General features: G+C 42.8%; 1 protein-coding gene across 1 annotated transcript in view; it reads right to left on the reverse strand.

The window, feature by feature from the left end:
• The window catches only part of nbeab (neurobeachin b), a 141,054-nt gene that overhangs the window by 38,236 nt on the left and 86,365 nt on the right, over positions 1 to 16,453 (reverse strand). The window contains exons 16-19 of the mRNA XM_086164077.1: positions 8,681 to 8,798; positions 8,501 to 8,603; positions 7,484 to 7,599; positions 5,376 to 5,488 (exon numbers count right to left, since the gene is read on the reverse strand). Of these exons, the coding sequence (XP_086020203.1) occupies positions 5,376 to 5,488; positions 7,484 to 7,599; positions 8,501 to 8,603; positions 8,681 to 8,798 (450 nt within the window). The remainder of the gene's footprint in view (positions 1 to 5,375; positions 5,489 to 7,483; positions 7,600 to 8,500; positions 8,604 to 8,680; positions 8,799 to 16,453) is intronic.

Raw genomic sequence — 16,453 nt, forward strand, 5'->3', positions numbered from 1 at the left:
TTATTTTACAGCATAAAACATAAAACCTGATATGGATTTGCAAAAGGACATATTCTATGTAATAACAATAGAGGTCAAAATGCTTTTTTTACTTTGCGTGTGTGGTTGGTGAGCTTGAAGACTTATTATTTTTCTTTGTGAGTGTGACGGTGACGGTATGTGTGTGTGTGTGTGTGTGTGTGTGTGTGTGTGTGTGTGTGCGCGCTTTGTATGAAAAGACAGCTAGTTTAATATCAACCCTGTTATTTCCAATGGAAATGCGAAAACAAAAAGGTAAAATTGCCAATATGGGTGAAACAACAGTGTCATGATCTTAACAATGGTACATGATATTTTTTTTTTTTTTTTTTCATAAATAAGGAAACATGCTGAATTAAGGTATGGTCACCAAATTTTTTTTTTTTTTCCCTCACTTGTGGTATTATATTTCTTTATATTTCTCTTTATTTCCCGGTACCTAAACATAACCATTCAGTGACCACATGGTTACAAAGGTGAGAATGTAAATCACTTTTAAGTGGCGTCTTAACTGGATTCGACTATTCAAAGTGCCCTTCAAACTACCTTTGCTACCTTTCCAAGTACATTTGTTTTTCAGTTACTTTTGTAATTATTTTCTAATCCAAAAAAATAAAAATGAACTGCTGATCATAAATAAACAATGCACTATACTCTTGCTAGGGTGCGTGCACTTTTCTGAACCATTACTTTACATGAACAGCACAACTGTTATAAAGTCAACAAATTGACTAAAACTGCAATTACAACAAAAAAAATCAATATTGGGGTATTAATCAGGTATGAAAGCCATCTCGTGTATGTTAAAAGTTTAGAAATGCGCAAATTATTGCACAACTGTGCATCTAAAATAAATTATTCCAGTCAAACAACGCAAATTTTAATTCCTAGGAAATGATCATTAAAATAAACAAACAAACAAAAAAAAAAAAAACACATTTCACTCAGCCTGTCAGGGTGATCTCAATTACCCGGGTTTATACTTCTGTTCCTGTTATTTTCCAATTTGCTCACACGCTCTGGCTTAACAATAAACGGAACCATGTGCAAACGGTAATGAACTGACCACTGGGCTTGAAAAAAAAGGCGGGGTCTGGAGAGCAAGCGGCGTCCAAGGGTGGGTTCGCCAAGAAAATTGCACTCTAAACTACGGGAACATGAAAGCTTGGCACGGAAAAACGCTGTTGTTCCTGGGAGAGTTGGAGCATGAAGTAAACCGAGAGACTACTTCCCAGTTCAAGCGGATCCTGTGCACCTCCGCGCGGCTCAAGTACGCCGGCGTTGCCACAGGAAACCAAACATAATACTCTTTAACTTTCTCAGAAATGTCAAATTAAATTTTCTAGTGAAATAACATGTTCCAAAAAAAAAAAAAAAAAAGGACTGTGGCGGTGCTATTTCCAGTATACTTTTCTTTCTAGTATCAACACAATGCATGACTGACTGGCCACTTAATGGAAAATAAAAACCTATTTACGTTAAAATAAACCGCCTTTGGTCGCGTCACACTCGCTATCTCCTGATGAATACGACTCGGGCTCAGAGAATAATCACCGCTTCCTTTTCCGCAGCGATGTACGTCGCGCTGATCAAAAATACGACGCTCAGCTCGGGGGTTCATTTCCGGGATACCACCTGACCGAGACGACGACGACAACGAGACAACGCCGACTTGAGTTTGACTTCAGACTAAATTAGGATCAGTGGTGGGGTGTCTCTCCAAAGACATGGGAAATTAATTCGGTCATCAACGCGGGAGCGCCTTAAGAGGCCCTTCCGTTTGTTTGGCTGTTTCTAAGAGACCTCCCGGAGAGACGGATATCGCGTTTATCTTTTATTTTCCGAAGTAATTACATCACAGCACGTTGCCGCGTTCGTCGGTCTGTCATGAGAACTCGCTGCCGTTTTTATTTTTTTTATTTTCCGCCCGCCTTCGTCGAGAGGCGGGCACTGCGCGCGGCGCCGGTCTAATGCAATCACTTTGGTTCAACTGGAAATAAAGCAGATGTGTTCTCGAACAAATATGTCTGGAATAGACGTGAGGGTGACGAAAGCCCCATTAGGCGAGTAAAAATACGACACGGGGTCTACGGTTGCTAATCTCCTTCATGCGTTATTATTTCGTCTCTCGGGGACCACGAGGTGTTGTAGTAAAATGTCCGACAGGGATGCGGAGTAAACCTTTCATTACGGGCTTGCGAGACTGGCATTAAAACTTCCACGAAAACATCGACGTCTCCGTTTTCTTGTTCTTGACGAGGAAAAATGACCTCGAACGACAACCTTTATTCACGCTTTTTTTTTTTTTTTTTTTTTTTGCTGCGTTTCTGTGCATGTGCAATTATAGGAATTTCTATCACACCATTTAACAGCTATGAGGAAGATTAGCTTCCTGCTAGCTATCATTCACATGTCAATCCATCAAGGAATAATCATTAGAAACTAATGAAACATGCCATCGCATGAATGTCTCTGACATCCAAAAATGCAAAACTCCAGCCCCGGGCGCTGCAATGCACAATTCGCAAATGACTAAGTGGCCAACTAGCAGGTAATTGTAGGTGTGTGCAGTTGGTTTGGCAGGAATTTATTTGGCAGATCAGCGTGGTGCACCGGGGGTTGAAACAATGCTGTCCGTCAAGCGGCAGTCACCTGAAAATTGACAAACCGTTCCCAGATGTGGGCTTGAACGTGTGGGAAAGGAAACACGCCGAAGGGTTCGTCTGGGCGGGATAATGCCCTGGCCCGTAGTCCATAATATGGTTTTTTACCAGCCTAATTCATATGAGAGTACGTATAAACCAATTGTGACAGATTGTGTCAAACTAGTTTATGTTATATATTTGACAAGTAGTGTGATACAGCATAAAAGGAAAAAAAAAAAAAAAAAAAGTGTTTATTGTTACAAATACCGGGTTGGTGATTTGTTCCCAGGCGCTGTTACACGTGATGCGTCATGAGAAAAAAAAAAAGAAAATGAATGAATGAATAACTGGTTTAATTTCCGTGTCGCAACTACACAGCGCTCAATCTGCCAATTCGATAAATACACATTTTAACGTCTGCATGTGCATTAAATATCTTTTTTGTAAGAAGCGAAGCCACGCCCACTTCACATGCACTTCGGACGGAGTTGTACACGGCCCTGATATGCAATGAACATGTCTCCGGAGACCATGTGGCTAGCTCTTATCCATAATTGAACAAAAGAACAGATCAAGCAGTGAGCAATGTGTGTGTGTGTCAGTGATGGGGGGGGGCTGGAACCTCCGTGCTACGTTCACTTTTTTGGGGGGGGACTTAAGAGCCCTGGGGTTCCAAGGACAACTGTCAGGAGACACGGGCTGTGAACTCACGCTAATGAAGGCAGCTCGGCCCTGTAAACAGCACGGGAGGATGTCACCGGAATACATTACAATACATAACTGTCTCCCCCGGGTGCAGGAGGGTTGCACATGGCAACCCACCCTTCCTCCCCATGCAATATGTAAACACACACACCGCACAGCTTTCTCAGCCCACCTGGACACCCCCGGTGAAAAGCAGACGAGCGCGTACGTGACGCAAACTCGATTACGCCGGGCTCGATGTGATCTGCGTCTTTCACTTGCGTGACTCATGATTCGTTGATTCCATCCTAATAAGTTTGTTCATTTCCTTCGCCGACGCAACCCAACACACACACACATAGACAACTGAAAATTGATACAAACTGTTGGCAAAGGCGAAGCTCTTAGTCAGAGCGTCCGCTCTTTGAGGGAGCGGTGAAGTGAGTGAGAGAAAACTCAGACAGGAATGCGAGTGTTTTCAGGTCAGTGAGCTGCAGTGCAGTGTGTGTGCATGTGGTTGTGTGTGTGTGAGAGAGAGAAAGCGAGACAGAGGAGGGGGTTGGAAAACCAGTAAACCAGGACACAGTTTGCGGCGGTGATCCGCTGCCTTTTACCCTTCAGTCAAAGGCAGAGAAAACACTGAACTTTATCTCTTAGGTTTGCAGGGCATCATCGAATCTGTGTCTGAGTATTCGTGATTTGGCAGCGCCGGTGGAGCTTTTACTACTGCACAGCTGGACGCACTTTTTTGACCCGAAACGCTGCTGTGCTCATGACCTGGTCTTATCAGTACATCAACCTTGAAAAAAAAAAAAAAAAGAAACTCAAGCAGAAATTAATTGGAATTATTAACATTTAAATGCTGCGATTGTTGCTTGTTTCGCTCTAATAAAGAAAAAGGCAAAGTACTATGTCAATGCTGGCGTTTTTTTTTACAAAAAGTGTTACTGTTGATTTTTTTTTATTTTAATTTACTTGATGAATCCAATTTGACCTGTAAATAAAACCATGTGCCATTAATTCATTTACCTTTTGAAAAATGTTTTTTTATTCATTTATCCATCAATCTATTCATTCACTGGTAGGACTCATTATTATTTGACAGTTACACCTAGCACTAATAAAGACCAATGCTAAGTGTTATTTCAATGCTAGCTGTTTTTATTTTTATATTTATCAATGTATGTATTCATGTATTTTTTTATTTATCCATCCACTCATTCATTCATTCATTCATTCACTTACTGATATTATGAACATTTGGTGGCTACAGCTAGCACACAGTTTGGGATTTTGCTTTTGTGTTCTGATAAAGACCATGGCTATGTGCTATTTCAATGCTAGCTGTTTTTTTTTTTTACTACAGTATGCTCCTGTTATTTCGTTTTTTTTACCAACCTGAAAAATCAATTTTGACATGTAAATAAAGTCATATATTTATCTATTTATTTACTATCCATCCATTCATTCACTAACAGGGATTATGGACATTTAGCAGCGAGGGTTAGACCCAGTCTCGGATGTGGCTTTTCTGCTCTCATAAAGGCTAACGCTAAGTGCTATTTCAATGCTAGCTGTTTTTTATTTTTTATGTTTTCCAGTGTTTGTTTTTTTTTTTACCAACCTGAAAAATCAATTTCGACATGTGGTTTGTGCTTATTTACATATATATTAATTACTATTTATTTATTTAATTTAAGAGATATTATCAAACTATTACCTATACCTTTATTTATTTATTTGTCTAAAAAAAAATCCTGATGGAAAAGCGGACGCTGTTTAAAGTTCAGAATCAAAGTAAGTAACGTGCTTAAAAAGAAAAAAAAAAAGTCCGCCTGCATTTTCAGAATGACAGAGACGGTGTTTTCCACTTCCTGCATATAACTTGGAAAGCTGAGACCCGGTTCGTGGACGCTTCACCGTTAAATATGATATTATTTTATGCCGTTGATGTCATTTTGTCACAAACACCCTGCGTACGCCTTCTCCATCGCACTGATAGGGGGCACGGCCGACACGCCGGGGTACCTTTGACAGATCTCTGAAGTTCCCCGGCAGGGTCAGATCCAGATCCTCGGACTCGTAGTTGGTGAGGACCCAGGGAAAGACCGGGTACTGGTTCAGGTCATTGTAGGTCCTCCCTAGACGCGGAAAGAGCAGACAGAAATCTGTGAGTGATGAAGGGCTGGAAGGGAAAAGAAGGGGTTGAAAGCGGGTCGGGGTACGGCTCAAGGTTTCGGTTACTTTTGGGGATCAGCATGCAACATTCCGACAAGCCCCCGGTCTCAGAGCCCCTCAATCAGACACACTTCCTGTCTCGCAGGGAGTCTGTCAGGGAAACACATACTAATGGCGAGACACATTTGCTACGCCAGAATGTTTTCTGTAAACCCTTATAGCGCGGCAATAAACTGCAGGGAACAGACGAGACTTAAGGCGCTGATTGTTACAATAAACAGCAAAAACGTGTTTGTTTTTTTTTGTTTTTTTTAACTGGTGACGGGTGGGTGAGATTACGGAGATATAGATTATTTTCAGGACTGTGACTCCACATGCCTGAGAAGTCACCGCCGGTCTGATTGGCCAGATGTGGATCGCGCTCCGGCGGTAGGAATATGGTTTTCAGATGGCAAAACGTGTCATAGGAAATCCATGGGAAAAATCCGAGCGCATGTAAGGTTTTTTTTCATTTATGCTTTTTTTTTTTTTTTTTTGTTTTTTCTTTTGAAGATGACACGATACAGCTGCGAGGTCAGGTGTTAGCCCTTCGTAATCCAGGATTGGAACAGGCCTTCTACATATGGCTCGCTTGGATTCTCCGCCGCTGCTAATAAATCAGGGTAAACATGTAGGCTCACATCAAATTGATTGTAAAGATGATAGAGGATATTATTACATACAAGAAAAAAAAAAAAAAGCAAAATTGTAAAATAGGAAATGACTTCAATTCTAACATCTGGCTATTTTGAGGTGACATCATGTGAGGGTTTACATATCACGTATCTTGCCAGATGCATTTTTCCAGTGTTGATGTTTGCAGGTCCAGGCTGATGGATCTTTTACAGCCGAGGATTCGCAAAAGCGTGCGTTTCAGTTCATGATACCGCGAGTCCGAAGCAGCTGGCGACCGGCGTGGACTCTTTTCGGGTTGACGGGAAAACCGAAAAAACAAACCGTTTGAAGCGCTATCAAGAGATCAGCCGGGTAAAAACGGCGCGGTTAATTATTCCGAGTCAAACGAACGATGAATACGTCTTATCCGGACGCGCCTGTGGTCACGTGGAGGACATCGGAGCGCAATTACCCGGTTTGACGCCACGCAGGCGAGAGGAAGCAGTGCGGATGAAGAGTCTGGGGGTGTCGGTGCGCTTAGGCCTCCCCGTGTCGATGCCCCGAGTCGGGGTGTCAGGATGTTAATAACGGCGGAATAGTGTTTAATTAGAAGACCACTTTCCGTTCGCACCTCTCTTTTTCCCCCTCCGCCTGTCGCCTCCCCTCCCCTGTACAGTATTCTGACATCCCTGTCAGCCCAGGTCATTACCCGGGATTTTTAATGAATTTCCTTCGTGTTTTTCTGTCTGCCTTACATCTAATTAGCTGACAATAATGGATCGAACTCCGGCGCCGGGGCTAAATATAAATATGCATGAATATGCAGCGAGACGAAGGGATGACACCTCTCGCGGCGCGCCGCCGTTCCGTCTCTCTCGCCTCCCCTGTTAGCCGCGGTTCAGATCAGAGAGTCGACAGCGGAGCCTCTCTACTCGACGGATTCGGCGCGAGCTCGCGGAAAAGCGAGGTGCTAATTATCCAGCAGAAATCCGCAGTTCCCGCTCTTTGCTTCAAACGCCGACGACAGTGAAAGCGCGCTTTGTCTGGTAAGGCTCCGGGATGCCGAGGATCCTTGAACGCCCGCGGGCCGCGGCTGAGGACTCACGCTGCGTGTTTCCACCTACGCCGACGACGGCGTGATGTTTATTGATCCTGAGTGCTACATCTAAAACTCACAAAACTCTAATGGCGGGTAGACTCCAATGGATAATCGGTCAAAACACAAAAACTTTCGGACGGGGAAAAAGAAAAACCTGATGCTTCGCGGCGGCCATTAGGCATTTTTATCAGGGATTTTTTCTCACCAGCGATCGTATTCAGAAACATGAGGTACTCAAAGTTGGAGATCTCTCTCCGCTGCCAGCGTTGGGTCATGTTGGAGGACTTGAAGAGCTGGCGAGGGGTGGCCAGGGAGATCCGCCTGTTGACGTCGAGACAGAAACGACATGTTAGCCGAGGACGTGGACGGCGACTAAGTTTCTAGTCATCAGATTAATTAGCATTAAAATAAAAGGACACGTAAACAAAACAGCTGTGAACAGAAGACAAAAGAAGTGCAACGGCGTGTCATATTAGCTGAAGTCTAGTAGCTTCCATGACGGCCCCGAAATGATTGGTTAATTAACGGTATATTCAACAATTTCTAAGAAAAAATAAATTAAAAAATTAAAAAATGATGGGTTCAATTAACGGTATATTCAACAAATTCTGAAAAAAAAAAAAAAAATGATGGGTTTAATTAACTGTATATTCAACAAATTCTGAAAAAAAAAAAAAATGATGGGTTTAATTAACGGTATATTCAACAATTTCTGAAAAAAAATGATGGGTTTAATTAACGGTATATTCAACAATTTCTGAAAAAAAAATGATGGGTTTAATTAATGGTATGGTATATTCAAGAATTTGTTAAAAAAAAAAAAAAAAAAGATTGTTTTAATTAACGGTATATTCAAGAATTTCTGAAAAAAAATGATGGGTTTAATTAACGGTATATTCAACAATTTCTGAACAAAAAAATGATGGGTTTAATTAATGGTATATTCAAGAATTTCTAAAAAAAACTGATGGTTTTAATTAACGGTATATTCAACAATTTCTGAAAAAAAAATGATGGGTTTAATTAATGGTATGGTATATTCAAGAATTTGTAAAAAAAAAAAAAAAAAAGATGGTTTTAATTAACGGTATATTCAAGAATTTAAAAAAAAAAAAAAATCTGCTGGGTTTTCTTCTCAACTATTGTAGCCGAAAGAGAGAGCGAAAGAAAAAGAAAGAGGAAATTAACGTCCTTGCATCCCTTTTGCCAAAACCCGACTGACCTATCTTGCGGGAGCCCGTAGCTGGTTCCCACTCCGACGCGGGGAAGACTGAAGACAACTTTCTTGACGGTGGCCTGGTCGGGGAAGTTGAACAGGACCGACGCTGTGAACAAGAAGAGATGAATGAATGAATTATAAAAGTGAAGCCATTGTCACGCGGCGTACCGACATGGGGCTTACTCCTGTTGGCCATGAAGACCTCCATTGCCGTGTTCTGCAGGAGGTAATGTCTGGAGAAGACGGCACGGATTTCGCTGAACATCCATTTCCCGTGCAGGCCTTCGGTGTACGCCAGCACCTGCGGCCAAACAGGAAAAAGAGGAGAGAAAAAAAAAAAAAACACTTAAAGAAAATTCAATATCAGACGAGATATTTAAAATGAAAGCTCATGTGTAAAAATACATATTTTTAATTTTTTTTTTTTTTTTTTACTACCCACATCATGTTCACTATGGCCCCACAAAAGGCATTTTTTAAAATTTCTTTTATATCTATTTATTTATTCTTTCATTTCTTTTATCTGTATATTTCATATTCTGGTGTTTATATTGCACGTAGTCTTTGTTCATTTTGTATCCATATATGCTGCTGAAAGAATTCACTTGATCGACGGCTCACGTCTAGCTTATGTTATTTTAAATTTCGATTCCTGTTTGCGCGCCGGAGGCTTCCGGGTTTCTAAAAGTACTCATGTTTAATACGTACTGGGCCAGAGGCGATTTGAAAAAAATAAATAAATAAAAAATAAATTAAATGGTAAGCCTTGTGGTTTCAAAGCTGCATCATGCCCGGGGAAACTCCGACGTGCGGAAAGGCGGGAATCGAACCGGCGACTTTCTGATGGAAGAAAAAGCACAACGCAATTGATGGTAAGGGATGGGTTTCTTGGCTCGAGCGCTGCAAAACATTTGATTTGCTATGAAGAAGAGCTAAAACATTACACTACGGGGATGTAAAACTGAAGAAAATCCCTGTATCAAATGACATGTTTTTCAAAAACACTGTTCAATGATGGTTAAATAAGACCCGGGAGGAAATCCTATAAGAGAGACACGGGAACATTGTTTAAATGAGTTGTTTCACTTGGACTTATTTGCGAGGGGCATCCGAGCGGAACAGAGAGGTTACAGGGTGTAGAGATAAAAAAAGGTGGAGGGTTTTAAGTACCCGGGGGTCGACGGTCTGGAGACGGAGGGGAGGAGGTGAAAAATGTGCTGAAGCTGGTTAGAACGGGAGCAGGGAAGTGTGATAAAAGATGCATGTTAGGATGGAAGGATGCTGAGGATGGAGGGACAGAGAATATGAGGTTAGTTAGCGTTAGAGAAGAAGATGCAGAGGAGAGGATTGGAGCGAGGTGATTGGCTGTTGGAGCAGCTGAAGAAAAAGAAGAAGTTTCACTTGTACTTGTTTAAGCGTATCAAAAATATTCTGGTCATCCCAGTGCACTTAGATAGCTAATGTGTACAAAAGGAGCAGAGCAGCTTTGCGGGAGGAAGAGTCGCCACGAGTGCCGGGTTCTCTGCTTTATGCTGCAGCTGAAAATACATTACAACCCTTACGGGACTAAAATTAGACACCTGGTTGTCGTGGCGACGGCCAGGTGCATCGGACGCCTGCAACGCATACATCCCTGCAGACATTATCCCAAAAAAGCCCCCCCCGTCTCGCTCCACGATGAAACAATTAGATATCGAAGTGCAAAATCCATCCCGGCTATATAGGAGATATACAAGGGATTGTCTCAGTGATCAATAATCCTATATAGCGGCTGCGGGAAGTGAAAATATGAGATCATGCATTTCTCAAAACAAAGTGCCCCTTCTTGTTGAACGATTGACTAAAACATGAAGCTAATCCGTCAGGACATTTAAGATGACGGGAAAAAAAAATCATTAATAGAAAATAGCCAGAGCAGGAAGCAAGAGAGCAGAGGCCGAGAAAAAGAGGGATCCGCTTGAGGCAACCGCTAGAATATTCAAAATGTGCACGTTTCTTGTGGAACGTGGACGCCGACCATTGGACAAACAGTTACGGGGACACGACAACTTGGTTTTCTGAATAAAACTGGATCATTATTTCCATCACAATACGCGGCATCGGCCCGCGCATTCCTCCTTTGGCGTACCGCTACGCTTTCCGATCTACTTTCGATAAACTATTTAAAAGGACTTCAACAACAACGGAGACGAAAACAAAGTCAGTAACCCTCCCGCTGAACCGGAGCAGCTCCACAGACCCGCTGATTATTTCAGAGTCATCGGATCAATAAGAGTCCAGGAGCAATAGATCTACAGTCCCCCCTTGTATTGGCTTGTGTTGAAAACAACACACTGGCTAAAAAAAAAATATATAATATTCATTTATTTACAAATGCAATCATTATCATACAAGAGATCAGGCATATTTTTTGTAATTTTGAAATTATATGATGTAAAAGAATACTGCCTTGTTCTGCATTTAATTCAACTCAATGCATAGATTGTAAACAATAGCCATGATTATAACAATAATAAATTAAAAATAAAATAATGTCAATAATAATAATAATGGTGAAAATTATACTGATACTAATACAGCTAGTAATCATAATAATAATAACATTTAATAATTAAGACTCATTCAATTGCTCTTATTTCATTTAATTATATTTATTCTAACTTGAAAAAAAATGTTATTTTGCTCAAGGATAAATAGGAAATATTCATAAATCAAAAAACATCTAATCAATATTATCATACTGACTGCAGTTATATAAAAAAGCCAGTCAAGTATTTTTTCTTTTAAACTGGTAGCACTACAAATGATGAAGTCAGCTTTATGGGTATGCTGACTCTGTTGCATTTTACACAGTGTTTTTTCCAATCTGTTTATTTCAAACTAAATAATAATAATGACTGTAAATAAATAAAGATCTTAAGGGAGAAAAAGGGGAAAAAAAATCTACAACAACCTCTGAGCTTTATCTTAATCTCAAGGACGTTTTGACCCCAAATTTGACACCTGCGGGGAATCCGGATAGGTTTTTCCTACAAGTCGGATATGTCTTATTAAAGGCGAGCGGTGAAAAAAGAAAAAAAAAACATGAGCCCGAGGGTCAGCGGCGAAGAGAAGAAATGGCAGACAAAGGATCATCAGCGTATGCAGAATCGCACAGACTGCTACGGCACACACACACACACACACACACACACACACACACACACACACACACACACACAAACTACGACAGTTGCTCTGACAGGTGAGAAGCACCTCCTCCCCCCTTTTTTCCATCTCACTTTCTCTATGACTGAACAAAACCTCATCAACTCCGCGGGTTATAATCACACGTAGGGTGGGTTCACCGTGAGCATCTGAGTGAGGGAGAATGAAGATATAAGGCAGTGGTAAGGGGGTTAGGGCCCTGCAGTGCCGGTGTGTGTGTGTGTGTGTGTGTGTGTGTGTGTGGGGATGTATGCCAGCGGGTTGATTGAGGTGGGTTGGCCCGAGAGGGAGGGTACGCAGAGAGAGATGTTAAGCTAGGTTACATCTGATGCTAATGCTCATTTAAAACAAGAGACAGGACTGGAAGAGCGCAGCGCCGAGCCGAGCGCGGCCGGCCTTAATTTCTCCCTGGAATAGCTCGCGCTCGACCTCGGCGCCACATCCAAAATCTCTGGAGCTCAATTAAAATTGGATTAGGCGGAGACGCTGGATGTGCGGCGGCAGCATCTCCGGAACTCTCCTCCCGCTGAAGCCCCGCGCTTGACACCTCTGCAACCACCACCACCACCACCCCGCCAACTCCAACTCAAACAGTTGTCATAGAGACAGCACGGCCCAGAGGATGGAGCGCGCCGACTGGAGGGGGTGAAGGGAGGTGAGATGTTGGGAGCGCGCGGAGGGGGGAGGCAGCTGTAGCTGTGAGTGCACTGCTAAGGGCCGGCAGCAGCTGCCTGGTAGGCAGAGCTGCTTTTTATCTCTCTCTTCTGCAGCCAGATGTTGCAGAAGTAGCCTTCTGTGCACGGCGTTGAGAGGCAAGTCACACCGATATGGATCGCGAAGCCGACGGCTCCATCAAAAGCGAACTGCCGAATGCACACTGAAGCTACTTGGGCCGGTTTGTTGGTTTTGGCGCGCTCTGTGTTGTATTTCCGAAAAAAAAAAAAAAATAGTTTAAATGCAAGGCCTTGTAGTAAATATTGAACTCTGGCACAAACACAGACAGACCACATGAGAATTATCAACATAATCAGTTGTTGCACGTGATCAATAAACAACATTTCTCCGCACAGGATGTTTTTTTTTTTTTTTTTTTTTTGCGTATTAGCTGGCTTAAATGAACATTTCGCAACTGTGAGAAAGTGCAGGCCAAAGGGCTGGCTGTCAACAAAGGAGAGGCTAAAGAGGAGAGAGAGAAAAAAAAAATGCCTATTTCAAACAGCCCAGATCAGAAAATTTGTCATAACAACAAAGCTTTGGTCTGAACCGACACACACATGGAAAAGGGGATGAGGGGGGGGGCTGAAGACTTGGAGATTTGACAAAGCCCAGCCCTCATTTTTGGAGGCCCAGCTGTAAAAAATGCCATTTAATGAACCTGTCTGCTGAAGCTGTCCCCTGCCTGTCAGAGGTGTCAGCCAGTGACAAGCGCTGGGGACGGCCGCCTCCAGTCACAGACAGGCCTGCCAGCTGGAGGCTTCGGCCCCAATCTAATCACGCCACCAGGAAGGGACCGGCACTCTGCTCTTGGTCTGTCACGCTCAGGGCCGTGGGGGCGGGGCGGGGTAGGGTGAAGGGGTCTGGTACGGCGGCCCCGACGCAGCCTTTTGTTTCCACCCCCCCCACGCCGGGCTCATTAAAGGGGGCCCGCGGGCGCATGCGTCGGGCCGCCGGCTGCAGGGGAGACCTCTTCTTCCTCTGCCCCCCCTCCTCCACCTCAAATCTCGTTGATCCGAGAGGAGAAAATATTTTGACACAGGTGACGCCGAAATTTGGGCCGGAACTCGTACGCATTAATACCTGGATCGTAGAAATACCCTCCGACCGCGGCTTTAGCTTGATGAAGGATGCTATGGATAAATCTGACGAAAGCATTTTCTCAGAAAAAACCTGATGCAATTTTCTACCTTATGAATCAATTCAAACCCTGTCTCCCCTGTGTAAATAATAAAAAAAAAAAAATGAATAAATAAAATAATAAATGAAAAAGTATATGACAAATCATTACAGTAGGTCCATATGAATATAAGTAAAATGAAAGAATAATAAATAAAAAATAAGACTGTAAATCATAATAATAAATATATAAAAAAATAAATAATAAAAAAACTGAATGAAATTATTCAGTGAGACCTCCAAGCCAGCATGACTGATATATTTATAGCAGACTTCCGAGCGTTCTGACATCCCAGTATCTGGGCACCTCCGCTGCATTCTTCTCAGATTTGTCTAATAGGCTTCCGCTATAAAGCTTCGCTCCGCATGGTCCCAGGCGACCGGCGAGAACAGCGAGGTGGAAGAATGAGGGGAGGATACAAGAGGAGGTTTCATTTTGAGTGATATGACTACTCCCCCAGGAGCAAGAAGGTTGGATTTCACACATGGCAATTTGGAGGATCAGCACACACCGCGTATACTGTATCCAACGGCCGACCCCGGGCGATGTGGGCCAATTTTGTGAAGAGGGTTGAGCGGCCGGAGAGGCGGCGAAGAGGAAGAGCGTTGGGGGGGGGGGTTGGCGTAGATCGACGCGGGCAAGATGGAGTCGTACGTCTCTTCGGTGAAATGAGGAGTCCGCGCGAACAAAAGGAAGTCGATTTGACTAAATGGCGGGCGGGGATTTCACACTTGTGTAACTAAATGTACCTACCGCTGGCACGTTTAACTTTATAAAGCCTTTGAAAATACTTTGCTAACGCAAGCGGGGAACCTGGGTCACCGTGACATGCTGGGAAAAAAAAAAAACAAAAAAACACATTTTAAGTTTTTCGCCGTTAATCCTTTCGCGTCCCGCTAGGATCGTCCCACCCACCCCACCGCCGAGCATCAAAGGGTGCGTTCTCATCTGATCCTCTCCGACACGTCGGCTGTTGTGAAGGGCGGAAATACTAAGAACGCGGATGATTCCGCCAGATTATACGTATTTCAAAAAAAAAAAAAAAATCCAAATCTTCTCTTCCGCCTCAACTCTCTCCGAGGTCCCTATCAGAACTTCAATAAAGTAGCAGGCTTCTAATGCAGGTATTGGGTGGAAAACAAGATACAGATTTGCATAATCACTGTCACTATACATTTGGGAGGTAGGTGGAGTGTGGCGAGATGACACAGCCTGGGCGCTCTGGCAAGACCAGCGGGATAAAGGAGATGAATATGCATTAAATATCCTGGCAGTTCACTGCCCCAAATGTCCAGCCAAGTTTGTCAATAACGTTTACGTCGGGGATGGTATTTCACGCGCATTAGCGGGGCCCTGCGGCGCCGTCTCCGAAGCCGCTGCGGCGGGGACAGGTGGGAGGAGCCATGTGCTGGATTCTTCTTCAAAAATCCCCCCCTCCAACAAATTTCTCCGGATATCTCAAATGTGGATGTTGAAATTTGAAAAAAAAGAGTCGAGAAACATCGATCCATCCATCCATCCATCCATCCATCCATCTATCCGTTATCTACAGCTTATCCTAAACTCTGGGATGCCAGACCCAATCCCAGCCGTTATCGGTCGCCAGTCGATTGCACATTTTATATCAAAATAATGCATGTAGTATGTAGCAGTGTGTCATATGTTTCATGCATTCGCTTATTCATTCATTCATTTTGTAAACGGCTTATATCCTGCGCCTGCTCCTAGGGTTCACCCTGGACCTGGTATATCAGCACTTTGTTGCAGGAAATTTAAGATTAGAGTTGTGAGCAAAGGAAAAGAGAAGAATTGTTAACCGAGCAACAACACAAACACAAAAAAAAAAAAGGCTAAGGAAATATATACAGTACAAATTAGGTTATGGCCAAAAAAGGCTGTTTTTAAATGGAAATTTCAGACAATATAAATGGCCAATACATACCTGACTCATATGGTATGATAGCAGTGTTAAATGCATTTCATGAATTCATCCTTTTTTTTTTTTGAACCGCTTATATTTTAAGTGAGGCGTGGCACAAAAAACAGACAATATTTACGCGCTCCGTCATTCGGGGACAATTATTCCCAAATAATCCGCTGCATGTTTTTGAAATGTGGGAGGAAACCGGAGCAGAAACCCATGCAGAAACAGGGAGAACACGCAAACTCCACGCAGAAACGCCCCCTTGTCGAAATCAAACCAGGGTCCTTCGTGCTATGAGGCCAAGCAGCTAACCAATGCACCACCGTGCCGCCCCTCAAACTATGAATCGTCAAATATAAACCTGATTTAAGCTAAAATGTCAAATGTGTCATGTAGCATGTAGCAGTGTGCAATGTGTTTCATGCATTCATTCATTTTGTAAACTGCTTTTATCGTGCACACGCGCTTGGGGCTCACCTTAGACCGCTCCTGTGTCAATCATAGGTCCACATGCAGACATACAACTATTCACTCACTCATTCTCACTCACATTCTCATATAGAGAAATAAAAACATCCGTTCACACATACAAAAACTCACTGTCTTATTCACTCACTCACTCACTCACTCTCTCAGAAGTCATATCGGGAGATAAAACCATTCATTCACAATTCATATAGGCACAGAAAAACTCACTTTTGTTCATTCACTCATCCACACGTCATATCCGAATCAGAATCTTCAAATGCACAATGTACGCCTGTAAATTGTGAAATTTACCTGACTTTTACGGTATGTTAGGAGTGTGTAATGTGTTTCATGCATTTGGTCATTCATTTTGTAAACCGCTCATAGGGCCACATATAGAGACATAAAACCATTCAATCACAATTTATATAGACATATGAAAACTCTCTCTCTTGTTCGGTCA

Source organism: Fistularia commersonii, chromosome 18, assembly GCF_037954325.1.
Source record: "Fistularia commersonii isolate RoL2024-O1a breed Wild chromosome 18, RoL_Fcom_v1.0, whole genome shotgun sequence".
Taxonomy (NCBI): Eukaryota; Metazoa; Chordata; class Actinopteri; order Syngnathiformes; family Fistulariidae; genus Fistularia; species Fistularia commersonii.